We start from the raw sequence: 22369 nt of genomic DNA, 5'->3' as shown, positions 1-22369 counted from the left end.
CTACCTGCCCTATGCTGGCTGTATGTGCCATAGTCTACCTGCCCTATGCTGGCTGTATGTGCCATACTCTGCTTACAGTACCTATGTCTGAGGTGTAAAGAAGGGAACAATGGGGGTGATTACAGCCTGAGCCTGAGGTGTGAACACTGCAGGGGTTGAACAATGCATGTATTAAAAGCTGTGAAAAACACAGGGGATTACATGTTTAAACAATACAGGGGGATTACAGCCTGAATCTGAGGTGAGAACCATGCAGGGGGCCAGTTAATCACAGTACTGATACCATTTAATGCTTACTCAAAGGTAAGCCATCAAAGCAGCCACACAGAGGGGGGTCAGTTGGACAGCACTGCTATAGTCTATTAGGGATATAGCCACAAGCCAGTGAATGATGCAATGTATACTGCTGTGATATTTAAGTCATATTTGTTTGTCACAAGCATAATAAAGACTTTCTTTTGGGGGGGGTTGTTGTTTGTAATTTTTATAGTTCTTTTTGTTGCTTCAGCAAAGAGAACTAACTTTTTCTGTTTTGTTTGTTCCTCGTTGAAATTCTATGTATCCAAGGTACATAAGTAAGTGGCTAAGGGCTAGAAATGGATATGGTCATAGATACAATTTTTACCACCATATTCCCAGAAAATATGCTTGTATTGTGTGCGTGTTCTGTTAGAAGCTTGTCTTGAACTGTAGAAGAGGTGGCAAGGACTCTAGTGTGAAGAGCTGATTAGAACAATGGATTTGATATTTTTGGGAATAATTCAAAAAAGTATATAAAATAAAACAGTTAATTTGTTTTAGGCTAATGTCCCACAGGCAAGTTAGATGGCCACGATAGATCTCTGCTACTGCCGGCAACTAACTGCACCTAAATGCCTTATCCAGTGGAAAGGCCTACTTCGGCTTTCTGAAGTCGCAATTTTTCTCCTGTGGGCAACTTTGAGTGACAAAGCGATGCCTAGGCCTTTGCAATGGCGACTCCTATTGTTGAAGCTGGAAAGGCATTTCTGAGTCGTTAGTCATCCTTGGTAGCAGAGATCTATTACAGGTGACTCACTCGCTCCATGGGACATTAGCCAAAAAGAGCTAACTGTCTGTCAAGTTCAACCCTTCTGTTAATTTCCCCAGAAAAACTTGCTGCCTGCACCTTTCTTTCTCTCTGTAATAACATTCACAAATATATACATAAACAGTAATGTATAGTCAATAGACATATGCATGCAGGCATATAGTATATAGTGTACATATACATATATACAAGGGATTTAACAAAGGAACAGCACTACGCAGATACTGGAACCTTTGCTATTAGGTATATTCTCCGAGGGCTCTTTTTGATTTTCCTAAATCTCAGCCATAGCTACTGGAACAGAAGTGCATACTGTGCTTTTCTCCACCATGTACATGGATATAAGGAAATAATAATAACTGTAGGAGGGTTTAATTTAGTTAATTCTGGTTTGCTAAGAAATACGATAGCTCAAAGGATCTTAAAGCAGAGCTTGATATCAAGTACAAACATACCCTATTTAGAAAAAGGGTCACCATTCTCTTTATTATTCTATAAAATATCATACCATGAGTCATCATAGCAATCACTTAGACTTCCATAAATTCCTGCAAAACAGTAGAGGTCTCTGACTAATTTGTTATAGGAATGCTTGCTTAGTTTTACCAAGCAAATACTATGGAAGGCCATTCCCTTATGGCACAAGGGAACCCATGTTATAGTCATAAAGCAAACATTGCTTAAAATTGTGATCATAAAATATACTCTCTGTGCCTGCACTCAGACTCTGAGTTTAAATGTTTCTTGGTCTGTTAGAACCAGAGTTCAGATTATCCCTCTGCACAATGGACTACTACTTACAAAACAGTCACAACAAAGGGAGGAGGGTAGGGTTTGTATACAGGGAATCTAGTTATTAGCCTCACAAGGACCAAATGTGGAGTAGATTCAGTTTTCCTGTTTACCCTGTAATACCAAAAGCCATAGAATTTAATGAATAAAGGGGTTATTCTGACCCTTTAATGTAACAAAATGTATTTTCAGCTTTTATTATACATCTGATTCTGAGTCACAGCAACTTTTCAGCGACCTTTGCAACTTGCAAAAGGTATTGCAAGTTAAAAGTTTATATATCAGAAGGTGCACCTAGCTTTATGAAGTTAGATATACTCTTTTCTTGGTTTACATTATTGGTAACAAGGCAGTCTACAATGTCAACTGCAAGAGTAACTGTAGACTTTTCCTTACCAGTGGGTGGAAGTAGCACTAAATGATGTTCTTCCCTGCACTGCAGCTATGTCTATGTATAAGGGAAAACAGGGATATTACTCCTGAAAGTGCCCAAGTGCAGTAATACATTTTTCAGAAAAACATATATTTATATGGTACTTGGGCAGGGGGGATCTTGCTATAATCCACCAGGTTTGGGGGGGGGGGGTGAAATGCTGTTTGTGTTTAGTGCAGGGGCTGTCTGGCACACACATAGTTAAGGTATCAGATGTAGTGGAGCACATTCCATGCCTATTTTTAACCTGTCTAAAGACACTCAGTAAATTCCATCCTGACCTCCAGAATTGCTGATGTCCATTAGATTCCTCCCCTACTTGGAAAATAAAGTCATGTCATGTTTGCACCATTTACTGAACAGTACAGGCTGGAGAAACAAACAGTTTGTCAAGTCATCTTAACCAGACAGAATTTCAGCTCCCTATAGAGTAACACACCCATAGATAAAGGGTCCATTGACTACTAGAACCCTAAAACCCTTGAATAGGTATCACTTCCAAGCACTACACAGGCACACTAGCACAATATGTATAAAATTCTATATATAGAATTGTTGTGCAGATCTTACCTGTGTGCTCAGTGCTATCCCCTTGTCTCTCCTTATATAGTGCCCTATGCTAATCTGTCTCTGCTACCTTATTAAGTATTATTAAGTATTACTTTTACTTATTAAGAAGTATTACTTTTACTTTGTTATTGTGAATAATAATCAGCTGCTGCCTGGGACTGCTTCAGTGAACCAAAGGGAGATCAAGTCAGCACACAACTACCCAAAAGACACAGTATTATATTGTTATTGTTCACATACACACGTGCTGTCTCTATCAATGTGCATGTGTCACATCTAGCTTTCCTGTCTACAGCACCCAGCCCCCTGCCTCAGTGAGCACAATACTCCACAATTAAAGGGTATTATCCCCCTGCACAATGGACTCCTACTTACAAAACAGTCACAACAAAGGGAGGAGGGAAAAGTTGGTATAAAGGGAATTTAGTTATTAGCCTCACAAGGACCAAATGTGGAGTAGATTCATTTCCACAATTGAAGGGTATGTTAAGGGTACATGTTAATATGTTTTGGATGGATGCAATCAATGGCCTATTTCCGATTTAAGTTTTAGAATGATTTTCTCCAGTATCAGGTTGCTGGGTGTTTGTTGCCCCCTAGCAACCAAAACAAGATTTTATGCTGAAATTTGTATTTGTCTATTAGTTTTACTTCTAAATAGAGCCTCCATCCTGGCATCCAAACCACTTGTTGCTTGCAAAGGAAAGTGATACTAGCAACCAGACTGTAATTGAATTATCCATAGTGGACACTAGCAGAACAAACAATAAAAAAATACACCATACAAAACCTTACTTGTAAAGTACCCCAAGCTCCTTGATCCCTGTGCATTATTCAATACACACAGGAGCTGAATGGAAAGTTTGGGGAATAGAAAGCATTTTCCTGTCCTACATGTTCCTAAACACTTGCTTAAACAGAATAAAAACTGGGGATGCAGGCCAACATATAGTACATAATGATATAGTAAAGAGCATCAGTGCTAGAGACAATATGGGTCCCCCTGTGCATGACAAGCAACAGAATGCAAGATAATCTGAACAACCACTACCCATCCTCTCCTGATTGCTGAGGGCTTTTGGAGGATATTGGGAGTTGTAGTAGGGGGAAAGCAGCAAGAGAATTCCTATTTTGTACAAATAATGGGGCCTCACACAAGCTTTATTGCCTTGGCCCCACAAAGACAGACCTGCTTTCCAGATTAAAATACCATCACCCTGCTTTAACTATATGGCTCTCACTTGCCCCATTATTTGTACAAAGTAGGAATTCTCCTACTGCATAATGGATATATATATATATATATATATATACACTCACCAAAAGGATTATTAGGAACACCTGTTCAATTTCTCATAAATGCAATTATCTAACCAACCAATCACATGGCAGTTGCTTCAATGCAATTAGGGGTGTGGTCCTGGTCAAGACAATCTCCTGAACTCCAAACTGAATGTCAGAATGGGAAAGAAAGGTGATTTAAGCAATTTTGAGCGAGCCATGGTTGTTGGTGCCAGACGGGCCGGTCTGAGTATTTCACAATCTGCTCAGTTACTGGGATTTTCACGCACAACCATTTCTAGGGTTTACAAAGAATGGTGTGAAAAGGGAAAAACATCCAGTATGCGGCAGTCCTGTGGGCGAAAATGCCTTGTTGATGCTAGAGGTCAGAGAAGAATGGGCTGACTGATTCAAGCTGATAGAAGAGCAACTTTGACTGAAATAACCACTCGTTACAACCGAGGTAAGCAGCAAAGCATTTGTGAAGCCACAACACGCACAACCTTGAGGCGGATGGGCTACAACAGCAGAAGACCCCACTGGGTACCACTCATCTCCACTACAAATAGGAAAAAGAGGCTACAATTTGCACAAGCTCACCAAAATTGGACAGTTGAAGACTGGAAAAATGTTGCCTGGTCTGATGAGTCTCGATCTCTGTTGAGACATTCAAATGGTAGAGTCAGAATTTGACGTAAACAGAATGAGAACATGGATTCATCATGCCTTGTTACCACTGTGCAGGCTGGTGGTGGTGGTGTAATGGTGTGGGGGATGTTTTCTTGGCACACTTTAGGCCCCTTAGTGCCAATTGGGCATCATTTAAATGCCACGGCCTACCTGAGCATCTGACCATGTCCATCCCTTTATGACACCATGTACCCATCCTCTGATGGCTACTTCCAGCAGGATAATGCACCATGTCACAAAGCTTGAATCATTTCAAATTGGTTTCTTGAACATGACAATGAGTTCACTGTACTAAAATGGCCCCCACAGTCACCAGATCTCAACCCAATAGCGCATCTTTGGGATGTGGTGGAACGGGAGCTTCGTGCCCTGGATGTGCATCCCACAAATCTCCATCAACTACAAGATGCTATCCTATCAATATGGGCCAACATTACTAAAGAATGCTTTCAGCACCTTGTTGAATCAATGCCACGTAGAATTAAAGCAGTTCTGAAGGCGAAAGGGGGTCAAACACCGTATTAATATTGTGTTCCTAATAATCCTTTTGGTGTGTGTATACACACAAAGGATGGCACACCGCTACATATCATACCTCGGGTGCATGGTAAAGGGTTCCAATACTGTAGAAATGACCAGCAATACCAAGTTCTCTTGTGAAAAAAAATGGCTGTTTATGCTGTTTTAAAATTACACGTTTTTTTCACAAGAGAACTTGGTGTTGCTGGTAATTTCTACAGTATATATATATATATTAAAAGTCCAGGAATGGTGCACACAGAAAACTCCAGGTACTGCCTGGGTGCATGATTAACATAACATAATTAGTAAGCACAAACAAACCGCACTCACAGGAATTGTATGAAGCAAAAAATGGTGTTTAATTCAACGTTTCGGCTTAGGCTCAAGCCGTCTTCAGGACACACTAATACATATTAGGGATGCACCGAATCCCAGTGTCGGTTCGGGATTTGGCCTGAATTCAGCCTTTTTTTTGATGGATTCGGTTTCGGCTGAATCCTCGGTCCCGGCTGAACCGAATCCAAATTAGCATACATTTGTATATGCTAATTAGCTTTCAGAATGGGTTAATTTTAGGGCAGGGGGGAATTTTCGATGCACGCTTCGCACGGCAACTGTTAACCCTTCCCAGTCCTAATTAGCATATGCTAATTAGGATTCGGTTCAGGATTCAGCAGAATCCATCAGGGTGGGTTCAGGGGTTTGGCCGAGCCCAAAAAAGTGGGTTCGGTGCATCCCTGATATTTATTAGATGTATTAGATATATATACATATAGTAGAAGTGTGGAATGGATCATGTTCTGTAACCATGTGTTTCTGAATAACAAAGCAGCAGAATGGTAACATCAAATCTATGAAACTTCTTCAGTGGTTGGATATGAGTGGGGGTGTAAGTGGGTATAAGTGGGGTGTAAGTGGGTATAAGTGTGGGTATGTGAGTCTTGGCTAATATATGAGATGTGCTGGTCTAGCTATCAGGAGCCCCTCTCTCTTCTCAGTGGGTGTATAATGGCTGCCTGAAGCCCTAGGTTTCTCATGTGAAATCTAAACCTATTGTATTATTGATCATTAGCTATCGATGCGTTGCTACCCAGTGGCCATGTGTGTGTGTGTGACACAGAGAGCATGTGTGTGTGTGTGTGACACAGAGGGCATGTGTGTGTGTGTGTGACACAGGGCATATGTGTGTGTGTGTGTCTGTGTGACACAGAGGGCATATGTGTGTGTGTGTGACACAGAGTGAATGTGTGTGTGTGTGACACAGAGTGCGTGTGTGTGTGACACAGAGTGCATGTGTGTGTGACACAGAGTGCGTGTGTGTGTGTGACACAGAGTGCATGTGTGTGTGACACAGAGGGCATGTGTGTGTGACACAGAGGGCATGTGTGTGTGTGTGTGTGTGTGTGACACAGGGCATGTGTGTGACACAGAGGGCATGTGAGTGTGTGTGTGACACAGAGGGCATGTGTGTGTGTGTGTGACACAGGGCATATGTGTGTGTGTGTGTCTGTGTGACACAGAGGGCATATGTGTGTGACACAGAGTGCATGTGTGTGTGTGTGACACAGAGGGCATGTGTGTGTGTGTGTGTGTGTGTGTGTGACACAGAGGGCATGTGTGTGTGTGTGACACAGAGGGCATGTGTGTGTGTGTGTGTGTGTGTGACACAGAGGGCATATGTGTGTGTGTGTGTGACACAGAGTGCATGTGTGTGTGACACAGAGGGCATGTGTGTGTGTGTGTGACACAGAGTGCCAGTGCGTGTGTGTGTGACACAGAGAGTGCATGTGTGTGTGTGTATATGTGTGTGACACAGAGGGCATGTGTGTGACACAGAGTGCATGTGTGTGTGTGTGTGTGTGACACAGAGGGCATGTGTGTGACACAGAGTGCATGTGTGTGTGTGTATATGTGTGTGTGTGACACAGAGGGCATGTGTGTGACAGAGTGCATGTGTATGTGTGTATATGTGTGTGTGTGTGACACAGAGGGCATGTGTGTGTGTGACACAGAGTGCGTGTGTGTGACACAGAGTGCGTGTGTGTGACACAGAGTGCCAGTGCGTGTGACACAGAGAGTGCATGTGTATGTGTGTGTATGTGTGTGTGTGACAGAGAGTGCATGTGTGTGTGTGTGTGTGTGTGACACAGAGAGTGCATGTGTATGTGTGTGTATGTGACACAGAGTGCCAGTGCGTGTGTGTGTGTGACACAGAGAGTGCATGTGTATGTGTGTGTGTGCATGTGTGTGTGTGTGACACAGAGAGTGTATGTGTGTGTGCATGTGTGTGTGTGTGCATGTGTGTGTGTGTGTGTGACACAGAGAGTGCATGCATGTGTGTAAGTAAATGTGGCGTGTGAGGATATCTGGGGATTTAAAGCTTCTAATCTTAGAGTGGCCGGGAAGGGACAAACCTGCCGCACAGGTGAAACGCGTTCATTTTCGGATAAAGTACAGGAATGAGTATACACTCAGGGCAGGAGGTGATGACGGAAAATAACCATAACAAAGAAGGGTGTGTATGGATGATGCGGAGACCCTGACACCCTCTCAGATCCATCCCCTGTGAGAGCGCAGTCTCCCCCCCACGGTACGGGTACCCGGAGCTGCCTGTATAGCGGCTGCTGAACATCATGCGGTGCCTTTGGATCCGCCGCCTGTACGTACAAGGGGTCTCCCCGAACCGCTCGCTGGCTGTATGACAGCTCCGTGGGTGGGAGGATCAGAGCAAGCCCTCCCCCTCCTTGTGCCTGAATGAGAGAGAGAGAGCGGCTGAATCCGAGCGCAGGGAAGGATTCACCATCCGACAAGGACATCAGCCCCTGGCCACCTGGGACATGACAAGCCCTGGCAGCCCGGGCAGCAGGGCACAGGAGCAGCGGCTGGGTCTGGCCTGCAGTGGGGGCAGAGAGGTAGGGTGGCAGCATTCAGTGGCAGGTGGCACAGGGAGACAGCATGCTAGGGAGATGAAGAGAAGGAGGAGGAACTGGGAGGGGGGTATCTATCCATCAGTGAGCGGTATAATATTACCATCTGGCTACACTAAGTGAAGAAGAGGCAGCAGCAAATAGACACATACACTACAGCACTGACACTCACACCGCTCACCCTGCTGCTGCTGCCGCTGGGCACACACACATGGTGCCCTCCCCATCCCCACTGGCCCCGGTCTGTGTGGCACAGAGCCTTTCTTCCCCCTTGCACTTGCCCTGACCGCTCTCATTGATGCCTCTGCCCTCCTGCCCCCGCCGAGCCGAGCAGCGAGCATGGGCTGCCTGCAGAGCCTCACCTGCAAGTCCCGCATCCGGAGGGAGAACATCACGGTGTACGATGTGTGCGCCACCATAGACCAGTGCCCGACCTCCATCGAGGAGAACTCGCCCATTGTGCTTAGGTACAAGACCCCTTACTTCAAAGCCTCGGCGAGGGTGCTCATGCCCCCCTTACCCCGGAGCGAAACGTGGGTGGTGGGCTGGATACAGGCGTGCAACCAGATGGAATTCTTCAACATCTACAGCGACCTGGGCATGTGAGTGGCCTCTCTCTTGTCTCTTCTCCTCACTTGTGGGACCTTTGGGGTTTGTTCTAGTCAATGTGTGGGAACAGCAAGCTGGCTGTGTTGGGCGGCTAAAGTGGCTACATAGGGCACAGAGATCCCCATTAAAGGGGTGTGGGTTCACATTTAAGTAAACTTTTAGTATTGTCATAGAATGGCTAATTCTAAGCAACTTTTCAATTGGTCTTCATTTTTTTCTTCTTTTATAGTTTTTGCATTATTAGCTTTCTTCTCCTGACTCCAGCTTTTAAATGGAGGTCACTGGCATCCAAAAAACAAATGCTCTATAAGGCTACAATGTTATTGTCATTTTTATTTTTATCACTCAGCTTTATATTAAACTCCTCTCCTATTTATATTCCAGCCCCTCATTTAAATCAATGCCTGGTTGCTAAGGTAATTTGGACCCTAGCAACCAAAGAGCTGATAGAATTCCATACCGGAGAGCTACTGAATACAAAGCCAAAAATCTCTAAAAACCACAAATAATAAAAGATGAAAACCAATTGCAAATTGTCTCAGAGTAGCACTTACCTATATTATGCTAAAAGTTAATCTAAATGTTAACAACCCTTTTAAAACAAATTATGTATGTGGGGGATATGATTTGTAGTTCAGCGTTGGGAAACCTTTAGTAGGAAAAAAACACAATGTAGTTATCCAGACTGCAGCCCCCGGCTGTTGTTGCACTAAAATCTCACAAATCACCTGAAAACCTTCTGTGGGTACTGTAGTTAAACAGCTGCCTGCAGAGATCCAAGCGGAACAGGTAAGTCCTACAAAGTGACTGCAAACTCAAACATATTCTCTTAATTGCCAGAGTGCACCCAGTATCCTGTCCTCCCCCAGAGTAAAATCCATTGGGTCTGAGAGTATTGAAGGTTATGCAGGCCCAGAGGTGTTAACAAAGTTAGAGCCCAGGAGCAAATTATTTACTTTAGTCAAAATGAAAACAGGTTCTGGACCAGGTTGTGGATATATAATGATGCTGCCTGTTTCCTTAACTTCAGCTCCCACCACAAAGTAGATTCCAGGAAATAAACATCAGGAAACAGACACTTATGCACAAACTGTGCTGCTGTAACACAACACAACATCTTTCCAGCTATAAGCTCTTTCTCAAGTGTTACTCATTTACTTTATTGTGGGAAGCAATCTAAAATGATCCCTGGCAGAGAAAGCCAAGGACTGGAGGGATGCCCTGTTACCAGCCAATTGCGCATTAACCAGCTGACTGCCGCTTTGAGTGGTATTAGGGGAAGAAATCATTCTGGGAGCCTAATACTCCTTTTTTGGGATGGCTTTTTTATGCAGTTGGTGCATCTTAGACTTTCCTTCCTTTTACATCTTAAATAGGAAGGATAATGCTAAACACATCCCTGGCTAAAATCAGTTGCATAACTAGGTATCAATAGACCCTGTCTGTCTGGGCAGGACTGGGGACAGGTAGATTGGGGGGGGGGGGCAATAATGACCTGCATCCCCCTGGCACTCAAATTGTGCCTTAAGAGCTGAAGCAAGAGGGGGGTCATGGTATTTTTTTGCAGGGGTGCTCAGGAAACTTAAGTGACAAACTGGCTAAAGTCCTTTTTGTGTTTGATGTATTGTACAGAAGTCTGACAAAAAAAAACACAGTAGCATGGCATGGGTTAAATATACTGCTGATTACAGCAGGCTCATCCCATTTATACTGCTGCGTTTATACAAATTCATCGGAGTCCTGATGTGGCTCGATGTTCCATTCTGTGCCTAATCCCCGTGTGTATTGCCCTTCCATCTCTTTTGTAATCTCATGTTCTTTGGCTTGCCCTGAATATTAGAGTCTTGGGCATCATCTGTCTGGCACAATGTAATTCTGCATTTTGCTGATACTCATTCTCCTAGCCAAGCATGTAAAGCCCAAGTCAGCTGGATATCAAAGCTTTAGAGACGATCCAAAGGTTCCTAGCCATCAGATACAAGTCCAAACCATTATTTATGCTCTCAGATATTGTTTTCAACTATAGAGGATATGTAGTAATAAGGGTAAAGTTTATGCCTGTTTCGTAACCCATAGCAACCAATCAGTGGTTCAGTTTTTCTGGTCTTATTGCAATAAGTATAAATAACAGTAGATGGTTACTATTGGTTACTGGAGTAGCGCAAACTATGTGCAAGTTACTGCTGTATATTCCCAAAGGTTTATCGTATTCAAAAGGTGTGTTTACATTCTCATGTGCTACACGCTCATGTGCAGTTATTACACCAACAGATTCAGGTCATTGTGTTCTGCTGAGTTATAGTATATACAGTACTTAGCCTGAATGCACTCCTGTTACTTACACATGGGAATGATATAATAGGATAAATAGGATGGTGTCATTCTGTAAGGTAAATGAATGGCTGACTCATAGGAGCTTACAGTCAATTCACTCTGTTGTGGGAGACATTACACGTGCACAAACTGATTGCTGAAAGGTCGAGTGCTTTGTCAGTGTTTATTGAGCAGGAGATCTGTAGGGATGGTTCAGAGGAAGAATGCTAGCTGGTCTGATTAAACAGTTGGCCCCTTGGCAGCAAATTGGGTGATTAATATACTTCAATGGAAAAAAAAGGGTTTCAGGGATTTTTTAATGGCCATACCTCAAAAGGGGGCAAATAACCCACGCAGAAGGGTGCTAGGATTAGTATGTCCCTATTGCACAGCATCAAAGGTGGTGTATGGCCATGCTTTCAGGTAGTCAGCCTTCAGTCAGTATCAGCTTGTTCAGACGTGTAGGTACCATATTGTAGCTGTACTTTCAGTGGAAAGATGCACTTGCTGATCTGCTACAGAAGGGAATTATCCATCTATCTGCATGTGAAGTGGGAAATCTGTGAGTATTAGGTGTCAAATGACAGGTGAGGGGCAAACCTTGGCAAGGCTATAGCGCTCAGCTGAGCCAGAGAAGGTTTCTCTGCTCGTTCCTAAGGGGGGATTCAGACAAATCTGAGGAATGTGCAGAAAAATTCAAAAACTGCAGAGACATTTTAGGAATGTTTTTCCATGCACATGTGAGCAGCTGATTTCTATATGTACTAAATAAATGGAATAGGCACTGGCGATGCACCAAGTTATATTCTGCCCAGAGCTTCTAAAAGAGAAGAACTAACAACAACCTGATTTTAGCACAAACTCTCTCTGCTGCACTTGTTTCTTGCCCTTCCTTGCACTGACCTTGTGGTGTTACCATACAGTTTACACCATCTTTCACATTACATTCAGTGTTAGGCTCATAGCTTGAAGCACCTTTTTCTCTTTTGAAGAGGAAACGCACTCTGTTCAGAATTAAGAAAGATGTTCCATTTTGTTCCCTGCTTTTCTGTTCTGTTGATGACTATAGATGATGCTGGGAATATGGCGGCTCAACTGGCAGTTAGAAATCACATAATATCAATATCCAGAGATCAAGGCGTTAATCGAACTGATCTCCCCACCCCAAATTTTCCATAGGAGAAGAGAGGAGGGCTCATTTATCAATGCCAGATTCAAGTGTTGTTTGCTAATGGGCACAAAGTTGGTATAGCCTAGCTCTACTGACCCCCCTCCAGGGGAGAATTCTGCACTCTTGGCCACACAGACCTAAAGAAGTTTTATGCTGCCTGTGTGATAGCATGTTCCATCTTATACAGCTATTTGACAGCCCTACAAGGGCGCCTTCACTTTTAAAAGTCTCTTACATTTGCACTTGCCCCTTGCCTCTTAATTACTAAAGGAATGATCAAATGTCTCCTTGGTGCAAAAATAAATTTTTTTTACCTAAAAGGAATATTGGCCTTCAAATCAGCATTTTGGCAATGGGGACTTGCATAAAACAATGAAACAATTTCTCTTGCCCTTAATATTTGCTTATAAAATAAGCGCTTACCCAGTCATTGGGTTAAGTGCTTTCCCGCTGTGCGCTGATGCAGAGTCAGGAAGAGTCACAGCAGCGCCGCTTCAAGTGCTACTGCACATTCCCTGTCTCTCACATTTGCATAGAGTTAATGGGTTTTGCTGCCAATACAATTAATACTATGGAAATGAGCAAGGACGGCATGGGGAATGCGCAGTAGCGGTTGAAGCCCGCGCTGCCCTGACTATTACTGGCTAAATACTGCCAAACTGTGCAGCAAGCTAGTGCAGGAGGTGGTGATAACATATTAAAAAATGAAAGAAAAAATGTATACATACTACATCATTCACTGCTCCAGGTGCATTTACAATTTAAGGTCCCTATCATGTTTACACATGTGGCCAATTTTGTCAGCAGCCAGGTAATTAGCCTGTATGGTTTTGAAATGTAGACCCCCAGCTCTGCCTAATTGTAATAGTAAGTAATATAAGAAAATCAGCCACAAGTCCAGTTCCAGGCAAACTTCACCACTTTTGCAGGCCAAATGCTAGGTCAGTCCAAGCCAATACAGGACAGTTGGAAAGTACATAAGCGCATAAATAAACCAAGAACATGCTATAGACTGCAATTTCAGGAATTTTCTAGCAATAATAGGGGACCTAGCACTAACAGGGCCCTGGGTAGGAACCTAGGGAGCCTTGAGCTTATCCAGCTTTGGCAACATATTACCCTCCTGTACGGATCTCAGTGTGGTTAAATTTGCAACTCTTCCATGTGTCAGCTGTCACATTTATGTCTCTAATTCCATCTTATCCCATTTTGTGGCATAGCCTCTTAACACCCACTCCAAACCCCTCTATGCTTTGATCAGGAATTCCAAAAATTGCTTATTTCTTGGATACAAAAGGAGAATGAAAAGCTCATATTTATTTTAAACAAATGTATTAAGAAAGTAACTTATTACATTCCAATGCCTTCTTGTTACTGTGGTGGTCTTCTGTCACCCCATCCCTACAATGACAGAGGAAAGCCCAGCGTACTGGAAAGCCAGTATTAGTAGACTTTAGTACTTTTTGTAAGCAAGTACAGTATTCAGTTTTTTTATTTACATTTCTGTACTGTTATATACTGTATAAAACTCCCATAGACTGAAGTGGAATATTGTTCCTGGGTGCACTCAAAGTGGGAGTCAGAAGGCCGATGAGTACTTGTATTTCCAGTCCAAACTCAAGCATGCTCCTCATCATGAAATCTACAATATAATGCATATGTAATTATGTATTTCCTATACTTTGCTTACATGCTCTGCAATGGAAGATATTTTAGTCTAACCCATATAATCAGTCTTCCTCAATATATTGACCATATACTTGCTTTATAAAAATGAAGTATTGTGAGTGGTGCTTTCATGTAGCAGTGTTATTGCAATGGGAATTTAAAACCTTTGCTTTCAAGCTTGAGTCCTGTTTGTGTAGAATTAATTACATCAGTTTGCATACATACCAGACAAGATCTTAATGCCAATTGGCCAGCACTCTTGTTATATTCTGCTGGCTATATCGGTAGTAGCTATAGTGCTACGGTGCCCTGTTTGTTAAAACGTCAATGAAAAGCACTTGTCTGGGAGCAGATCAGTCCTGCTGAACAGTCACTTAGTACAGATTGATATGCATTCTAATTATATATATATATATATATATAGTGCCAAAAAATGAATAAGAACATGGCATGCTCACTTCTGTTCGCCTTCTTGTTGCTTTTCCATATCTGTAGGCAGTGCTCCGTGTGTAGGCTACTAGCTGGCATTTGGGGCTTTTAATTTTGGCAGCCCCCTGTCTGTCCTCCATACTTGTACATACCTGTTGATCATTGTGCTGCAGGTAATTCTGAATCAACAGACAGAATACAAAATGATTCCAGTCCTTATTTTCCATACACATTATTATGCATGGCTACATCTTTAGGGTCCTGTGGGGCCATGCTCATTACTATATATAACTAGATCTGTCAGATCCTGCAAAGCTTTTATCATGATTACATGACTGCTATATCAGCTTCTGCAGTCCCATACTTTGCCATACAAATAAAAATGCCCTTTCCCATGGAATCCTATTTAATCAAACAACATATTATTTTTTTACTGATTTGCCTCTTATTTTTGTAATAGGACAATACCTTATATAGTACTTGATGATAACTATCTAGTATAAAGCCATGTTTGTATGTATGTATATCTTTTATATAGCGCTGCATTTGTATGCAGTAGAATAATAAATTAAAACAAACAGGATTTTTTTTTTTACAATAATAGATAAATACAAAGTATGATAATAACTACAAATAAGTACAAGGTACGGCTGCAATACATTAAGAATCAAAGAGTCAAGAAGATGGAGGTCCCTGCCCCATAGAACTTAGAATCCAATTTTTAATTTTTATGGTTTTTAGTAGCCTTATGGTACAGAAATGATAGAAATACCCCTTACAAAAACATAAGTCCAAAGCATTCTGCAATAATTCTTGCAAATTCAGCAGGGCTATACTCAGTATAACATGTGATTTATCAGGTACTGTAGAACCAATTAAATTGCAAGGGCTTTGGTAGAAATGTGAAATATGTGAGTTTCCTTACTAACCTGTGTAGTTTGTGAGATCCATATTGCCACCCCAGGGATGAGACCTTTTATGCTGTGGATCTTTTGCTGTTCAACATTATGTATACGGTTGTCATTATTTAAGGAACAGTAACGCCAAAAATGAAAGCGTATTAAAGTATTTAAAATATAATGTACTGTTACCCTGCACAGGTAAAGTTGTGTATTTGCTCAAGTAACTGTACTATAGTTTATATAAATAAGCTGCTGTGTAGCCATGGGGGCAGCCATTCAACCTGGAAAAAAGGAGAAAAGGCACAGGTTACATAGCAGATAACAGATAAGTTCTGTAGAATATAATGGGGCTTTATCTGTTATCTGCTATGTACCTCCATGTAGCCCCCATGGCTACAAAGCAGCTTTGTTTATATAAACTATAGTAGTCTTTCTGAGGCAAACACACCAGCTGTACAAGCACAGGGCAACAGTACATAATACCGTAATTATTTTTATATACTTTCATTTTTTGTTGTTACTGTTCCTTTAAATGGCTATTGTTCATTGGTGCTTGTGAATATTACTCTGAATCTGATGGACTGGTGCCATGCTGCTTAGATGGGAATCTGCAGAGTGCACATGTATTACTTGCGAGTTGGATTATCACCTTTTTTGGTGGCCTTCCTATTCTTTCATCTTTCTTCCCTATTAATAACATTGACACTGAGCATCATTTTTACCTGCCAGGTCAGACAAATACAGGCCAGATGGGAACCCTACATCCTGCATTGGAGCATTCTGTCCTTCGTCCTGCACCACCTCAAAAAAGACATTCGTTGGTTTTTTTTTTGGAGGTCTGTCTATACAAAAATTATATAAATTAACATACTTATAAACAATTTTATGTAGTTGCCATTGGCAACACAGTGTGATATTTGACAAATAAGTAATTCCCCTAAGTATAGTTTGTATGTTTTCTACAGCACTTTTTATGTATTTCAACTCTTCATAAATCATTTTATTTGTCCCAAACTGTAATTTTATTTGTCATATACTATAATTATATTTGTTTTATACTATGATTTTATAATTTGTATATTTAAGTTATTACAATGAAGTAAAATGCATATGCATTATAAATAAATATATATACACAAAATCTTTTTGGAGATTTGGAAATGGCCACCCTGCCCTACTTGCTTTAGAACTGAAGTCTAACTAGTAACTTTAGTAGCTTTAGTAAGCTAAAAATGTTGTAAGTTATGTTTTGGGCTTCTGTACCAGTTTGAAGGCCTTTATCATTGTTGTTACAGACTTGCTGAAACTTTAGGCTGGTGCAGTAAGTTCAGTATATAAAATATGGCATTTTAGCCATATTTATTCTTAGGGTTTAGTTCTCCTTTTAAGTCTAATGCAGTTGTTGTTGTTTTTTTCTGGTTCAAGACCCTCTTGGAGGTCTCCACTTTGGTCAGGGACCCCCTTTTCAGGGTTTCAGATATAGGGGAATATTGCTGTATCAACTAGTCTGCTATATCTACAAGTATGTACAGCAAAAACCCCAAATCTCATCTTAAATGGCCTTCAAACTGGATGTATCTAAGAGACCAAACAAGCATTCACCCTGAATTAGCCTTTATGCTGAACCCCCCCCCCCTTCCACTGTTCCAGACCCCATCATTTGGTAACCACTGGTTTAAAGGGTAGACAAGAGTCTTTTTAGATGTGCCAAACACTCTTGTGCCATATTGTAAAAGGGAATGATGCTGAATCTGTTTGGGTAGTGCCCTAGTGATGATGGGTAAGAGTATTTTATGGTGAGGACTGGGCATCTTTCTTGCAGTTGTATTCAGACTACAACTACATCACTTAGAGCTGTAGTTGAGCAAGAGCTGAGGGTTATTCAGTGTGTGACCCCTGGCCTATGGAAAGTGTTCACTGCTGAGATCTTTGGGATCTGAGTGGATTAGTGATTTCCCATAGTATTAGAGTTTCTTGTTCTTAATGGTCAGGAATTTTACTAAAATATGGCAGACATTTTTATAAGTTACACATGCCTGCAGATTAGAGACAACAAAGGCCATCATATCTTCCTATAAAGAAGGACAGTCAAACGACAAGAGTTAAGATTTACTAGTAGGCTAAAACATGCTTATAAAGTCAGTCGGAATACCTGAATGTGTCTTCTTGCTATTCATGCATAATAACATATATTCTAAATAATATAAATAATGTCATTCAGGGTTCATGCCAATTCCCAGGCAGATGCTAGATTCCTTACAAGTGTATGAAAATGCCAGGCTGGAGCCACCTATAAAACACATGTATTCCCGAGCATACATTCGAGTCGAATAGCTGCACAGTAATAAATATGTACAAAGAGGAGATGGAGTTACACAAACTGATCCCCAAGAGATGTATTCAGCCTGAATATAGCCCTAACCCTTAGTCTGACATTAACAGATGCATTTCACACTTTCTTTAGCACGCAAAAATATACATATGGCAGGAAAACATTCCTCACTAATAATTCCATATGTCTCTGTTAGATGTTTTCAATATAATACATTTTCTTTTAAAACTTAGGAACAAGAAGTTATGTGCCCCTGCGGCCTCTTTCTCTTGTTGAGCAGGCATACACCGAAGGTTGCCAGTGATTTTGGGAGTTGTAGTTCAGCAGAAGCTACAGGGCTACCAAATGGACATACTGGTGTTAGAGGAAAGTATGTATAATAAATCCTAAAAGAGATAGCTTGCACCCTCTTTATAAAATATATGCATTTATTGTCTAAAACAGTGATCCCCAACCAGTGGCTCAGGATCAACCAGTGGCTCAGCTTACAAACCCCTTGGATGTTGCTCCCAGTGGCCTTAAAGCAGGTGCTTATTTTTGAATTTCTGGCTTAGAGTCAAGTTTTCGGTGAATCAAGGTTTTGTTTCGTCAGTCCACATAGGGGCTACCAATTAGCCAATCACAGCCCTTATTTGGTACCCTCAGGTACATTTTTCATGCTTGTGTTGCTCCCCAACTCTTTTTACATTTGAATGTGGTAAAAAAAGGCTGGGGATCCCCGGTCTAAAATAAAGAAGAATGAATTCAAATATGAAGAAAGATTCAAAAGATATTCTATTTCAGCCATCAGTTATTTGCAGAATAAAGCTGTAGTAAATTGCATGTTCCCATACCTCATTATGTGTATGACCTGCCTCTTTTCTGTTTGTCTGTACCTCTGTGTTTCCACGTTTTTCTGCGTTTTCAGACTTTGTGCCAGTATATGTGTCCCTGATTCTGAGTCTGCTTGAGGCGGGCACATTTTTTAGAGTGAAAAAGGCTGCAAAATTAAAGTATTTTCATGCAGCTGTTGAGCATAAGCAGGCGATTCAGCAGTTTCCATCTGTGTCTTTTTATGCTTCTGCGTCCTAACATTCATATCAGCATCACCCTGAGAGTTTCCTATACTACATCTGTGCATCTATTGGTCCCCCTCTGTATCCCTCCGTTGCTACCTTAGTTCATCTCCTCCTGCTCTTTCACTGCATCTGGTTCCCTGGCCTCCCCTCATGTCCCCCCATGACTCGGTGCGTCCATGCAAATCCCTCATACTCCTAGTTATGCCTATATGATACTCAGTTGCAATTTAACTTAACAATGCAGCACAATTTACTTTCACTTGTTGGCAGTATTCTGTGAACTGTAGTCAATAATTTCTGAAGGGCTGCATGTGGGACATCCCTAAACTAGAGATTACTCTTTGGCAATGTTCATGCTGGGTTGACACGGGTTTTGCAGTACCAAAATGCATCAGACTGAGCTATCCATACCTATGTATTTTATACAAAACATTTGAAATAAGTCTCTTATGTAGGCAGAATTGGAAAGTAAACCTTTATGGACCCACTCAGTGACTGTGATTCTTATACTTACAGTGGGCAAATGTGCCTTGTTACAGTAACCCATGGTAACCAGTCAGTTTGTTGCTTTCATGATTCTTCCTGCTGCCGGTTAAATACAGCTAATCACTAATTTGTTACTGAAGGTTACTGACCATGTGCAGATTCACCTTGTGTTAGTAAATAAGCCTCTAGGTTGACAATGTAGAAGGCAAGCAGCCTAGGACAGGATTAGATAACTTAGAACTGGATACCTTGACCTCTGGCATGTTAGGTTAAGCTTGAAGATGAAGGCGTATCTTACCAATATGTCTTTCATGAAACATTTGCAGCAGAGCTAGTTACATCGTTAAGCTGGGTTAAAAAAAGACTGTCCATCAAGTTCAACAAATGAACCCCAGCGCACACAGAATGAACCCAGCGCACACAGAATGAACCCCAGCGCACACAGAATGAACCCCAGCGCACACAGAATGAACCCCAGCGCACACAGAATGAAACCCAGCGCACACAGAATGAAACCCAGCGCACACAGAATGAACCCCAGCAAACACAGAATGAACCCCAGCGCACACAGAATGAACCCCAGCACACACAGAATGAACCCCAGCGCACACAGATAGACCTATACTGACCTGTACACTCACATACATAAACTACATATACTAACATTGATACTAATTGTAAAAGGGCATTTTAGAACTTAACTGCCCTCACAGTGAAAAACCACCTACGCTGCTTCAAATGAAAGTTCTGTTCCCCTAATCTAAAGGGGGGGCCTCTGGTGCGCTGATCATTTTTATGGAAAAAATGCAATCATGTCCCCTCACACACACCTTTTTTCCAGAGAAAACAACCCCAACCTTGACAGTCTAACCTCATAGTTTAAATCTTCCATCCCCTTTACCAGTTTAGTTGCAATCTCTGCACTCTCTCCAGCTCATTAATATCCTTAAAGGACAATGAAAGGTTAATATAAATTAAAAGTAAGTCTAAAGGCATTCTTTTTAAGTACTTACTGTATATCTAAATTCCCAGATCCCTGCTTGCTTCTCTGAGATGCTGGCAGCCTACAGCAGTGTGAAGACTACAGTGACATCACTGAAATCTCTCTCCCCTTCCTGTAGGTGCCAGCGGCAGCCTTCCTATTCTCTGAGCATGTGTGTAACTTGATCCTGTCTCCTGTTCTGAGCTACACATGCCCACCAGCCAATCAGAAGCGGATCTGGCAGAGGAGAGGGGGAGGGGAAGGGAATGAAACACATGTGCAGTATGAAGCAAGGAGGGAAAGGAAGGGAGAATACCTTTTTAGAGATGGCTGCCTGTTCTAGAAAATGTGAAGTAAGTGTGACTGAGTAAATATTTGATTAGGTGAGCCAAAAGTGTGGCGTTTTTACTAAACAATAGGAGGACTATTGGGCAGTATGCTTTTTAAATTTTGACTTGCATTCTCCTTTAAGGACTGGGGCCCAAAACTGCACTGGACGACAGCACTTTATTTGCTTTAGTAGCCACAGAATGACATTGCCAGGAATTAGACAACTTGTTATTTACAAAAATCCCCAGATCCTTCTCAATTAAGGATCCCCCCAACACACTACCATTTAGTGTATAACTTGCATTTATATTATTTCTACCAAAGTTCATAACTTTTGCATTTTTTCAACATTAAACCTGATTTTCTATTTTCCTGCCCAGTTTTCCAATTTTGTCAAATTGCTCTGCAAAGTGGCAGCATCCTGCATGGAACTTTAGTTTAGTATTAATTTAGTATTGTCAGCAAAAATAGAAACAGTTCTCTCTATGCCCACCTCCAGGTCATTAATAAACAAGTTAAAAAGCAAGGGACCCAGGACAGACCCCTGCGGTACCCCTCTAAAACACTGGTCCAAATTTTGCTTTGAGAAGTCTTACCTAGCTTACAAGGTGAATATACTAACATGTATACTTGTTAAGCAACATTTTAAAGATATTCCATTTTCCTTCTGTGTTTAACCCTATAAAAGCCTCCTCCATTTGCAATAGTAGCTGGGCTTCATCCTCCTCACTTATACAGGGTGGTTTATAGCATACACCAATGATAATCTTCTTTGTAACCTTTAGCCCTGCTTAAATCTCTACCCAAAAGGATGCCATACCCTCCCCGTTGCCCTCTTCATATTTTTAGAGCCGGACATGTGTGCATTTCTAGAATAAGACAATGCTATGCTACACAGATCCCTTAGAGGTTCCAGATGAAGGTCCCCCATCATAAAACCTCTTGCCTTAATGCAGTCCTGCAGCTTGGGTTGCCACATTTTCTGGAAAAAATACCAGCCTTCCTGGATTGATGATTAAACTTACCTATTAATAAATTGGCATCAAGTATCTTAGGTAGAAATATAATCTGCAGGATGATTTATGTATAGTAGCTCCAATCTGCTGATTTCCCTTCCCGTCTACCTCTCTAGGCCCATGGTCCATCCCTGCATTGGCACCTTCTTTGTGGCTGATGTTTATAAATGCACATGCTGATATGGGTTATTGGCCAGCTAGATTTTTGTCTATAAATTCAATATACATTTTCAAGTCTAAATGATGTTGATTGTCCTGGCCATTCCAAATTTGGCCAGTTTACAGGATAGTGTAGCCTTAAATGAGCCTTTATGGCTCCTGATAAAACTGCTTAGCTTTTTGCATGTCAAAGGGGAAAGAGGGGTGGCTGCATTGCTAGTGCAGAGAGCACGATTGTGTGAAATTTTGGCACTTTAAGTTACCAGGAGTGGCTTTTTGCCATACTGCTGACTGCTTTTACTTCTCTGTTATGTCTGTAATATAGATGTAACCCTCAAGATTGCCAGTCTGGAATCTATAGCTACGGATGCTTGACATCCATGATCCTCACAGCCAAGGGAAAAGTACCTCAAAATGAACATTTTTATTAAAAATCAAAAAGACAGAATTCCCACAAATCAGTTTAAAGGGAAAATCCCAAACAGTGTTGGTCTCTATAAAAATATATTGTTTAAAACAGCTTATATGTAAAGCCCTGCTTCATATAAATAAGCCATTTTCATAAAAAATTACTTTTTTAGTAGTATGTGCTATTGGGTAATCCTAAATAGAAAACCACCATTTTCCCAA

The 22369-nt window shown here is 41.5% G+C and overlaps 1 protein-coding gene across 1 annotated transcript in view; it reads left to right on the top strand.

The window, feature by feature from the left end:
* Positions 1-7719: 7719 nt before the first annotated feature.
* fam78b (family with sequence similarity 78 member B) overlaps positions 7720-22369 on the top strand; it is a 54285-nt gene continuing 39635 nt past the window's right edge. The window contains exon 1 of the mRNA XM_002933772.5: positions 7720-8886. Within this exon, the coding sequence (XP_002933818.2) occupies positions 8624-8886 (263 nt within the window). The 5' untranslated portion in view covers positions 7720-8623. The remainder of the gene's footprint in view (positions 8887-22369) is intronic.

This window comes from Xenopus tropicalis, chromosome 4 (genome assembly GCF_000004195.4).
Source record: "Xenopus tropicalis strain Nigerian chromosome 4, UCB_Xtro_10.0, whole genome shotgun sequence".
NCBI lineage: Eukaryota > Metazoa > Chordata > Amphibia > Anura > Pipidae > Xenopus > Xenopus tropicalis.
Note: the sequence above shows the minus strand (reverse complement) of the source record. Positions and strands in the feature narration are given on the sequence as shown.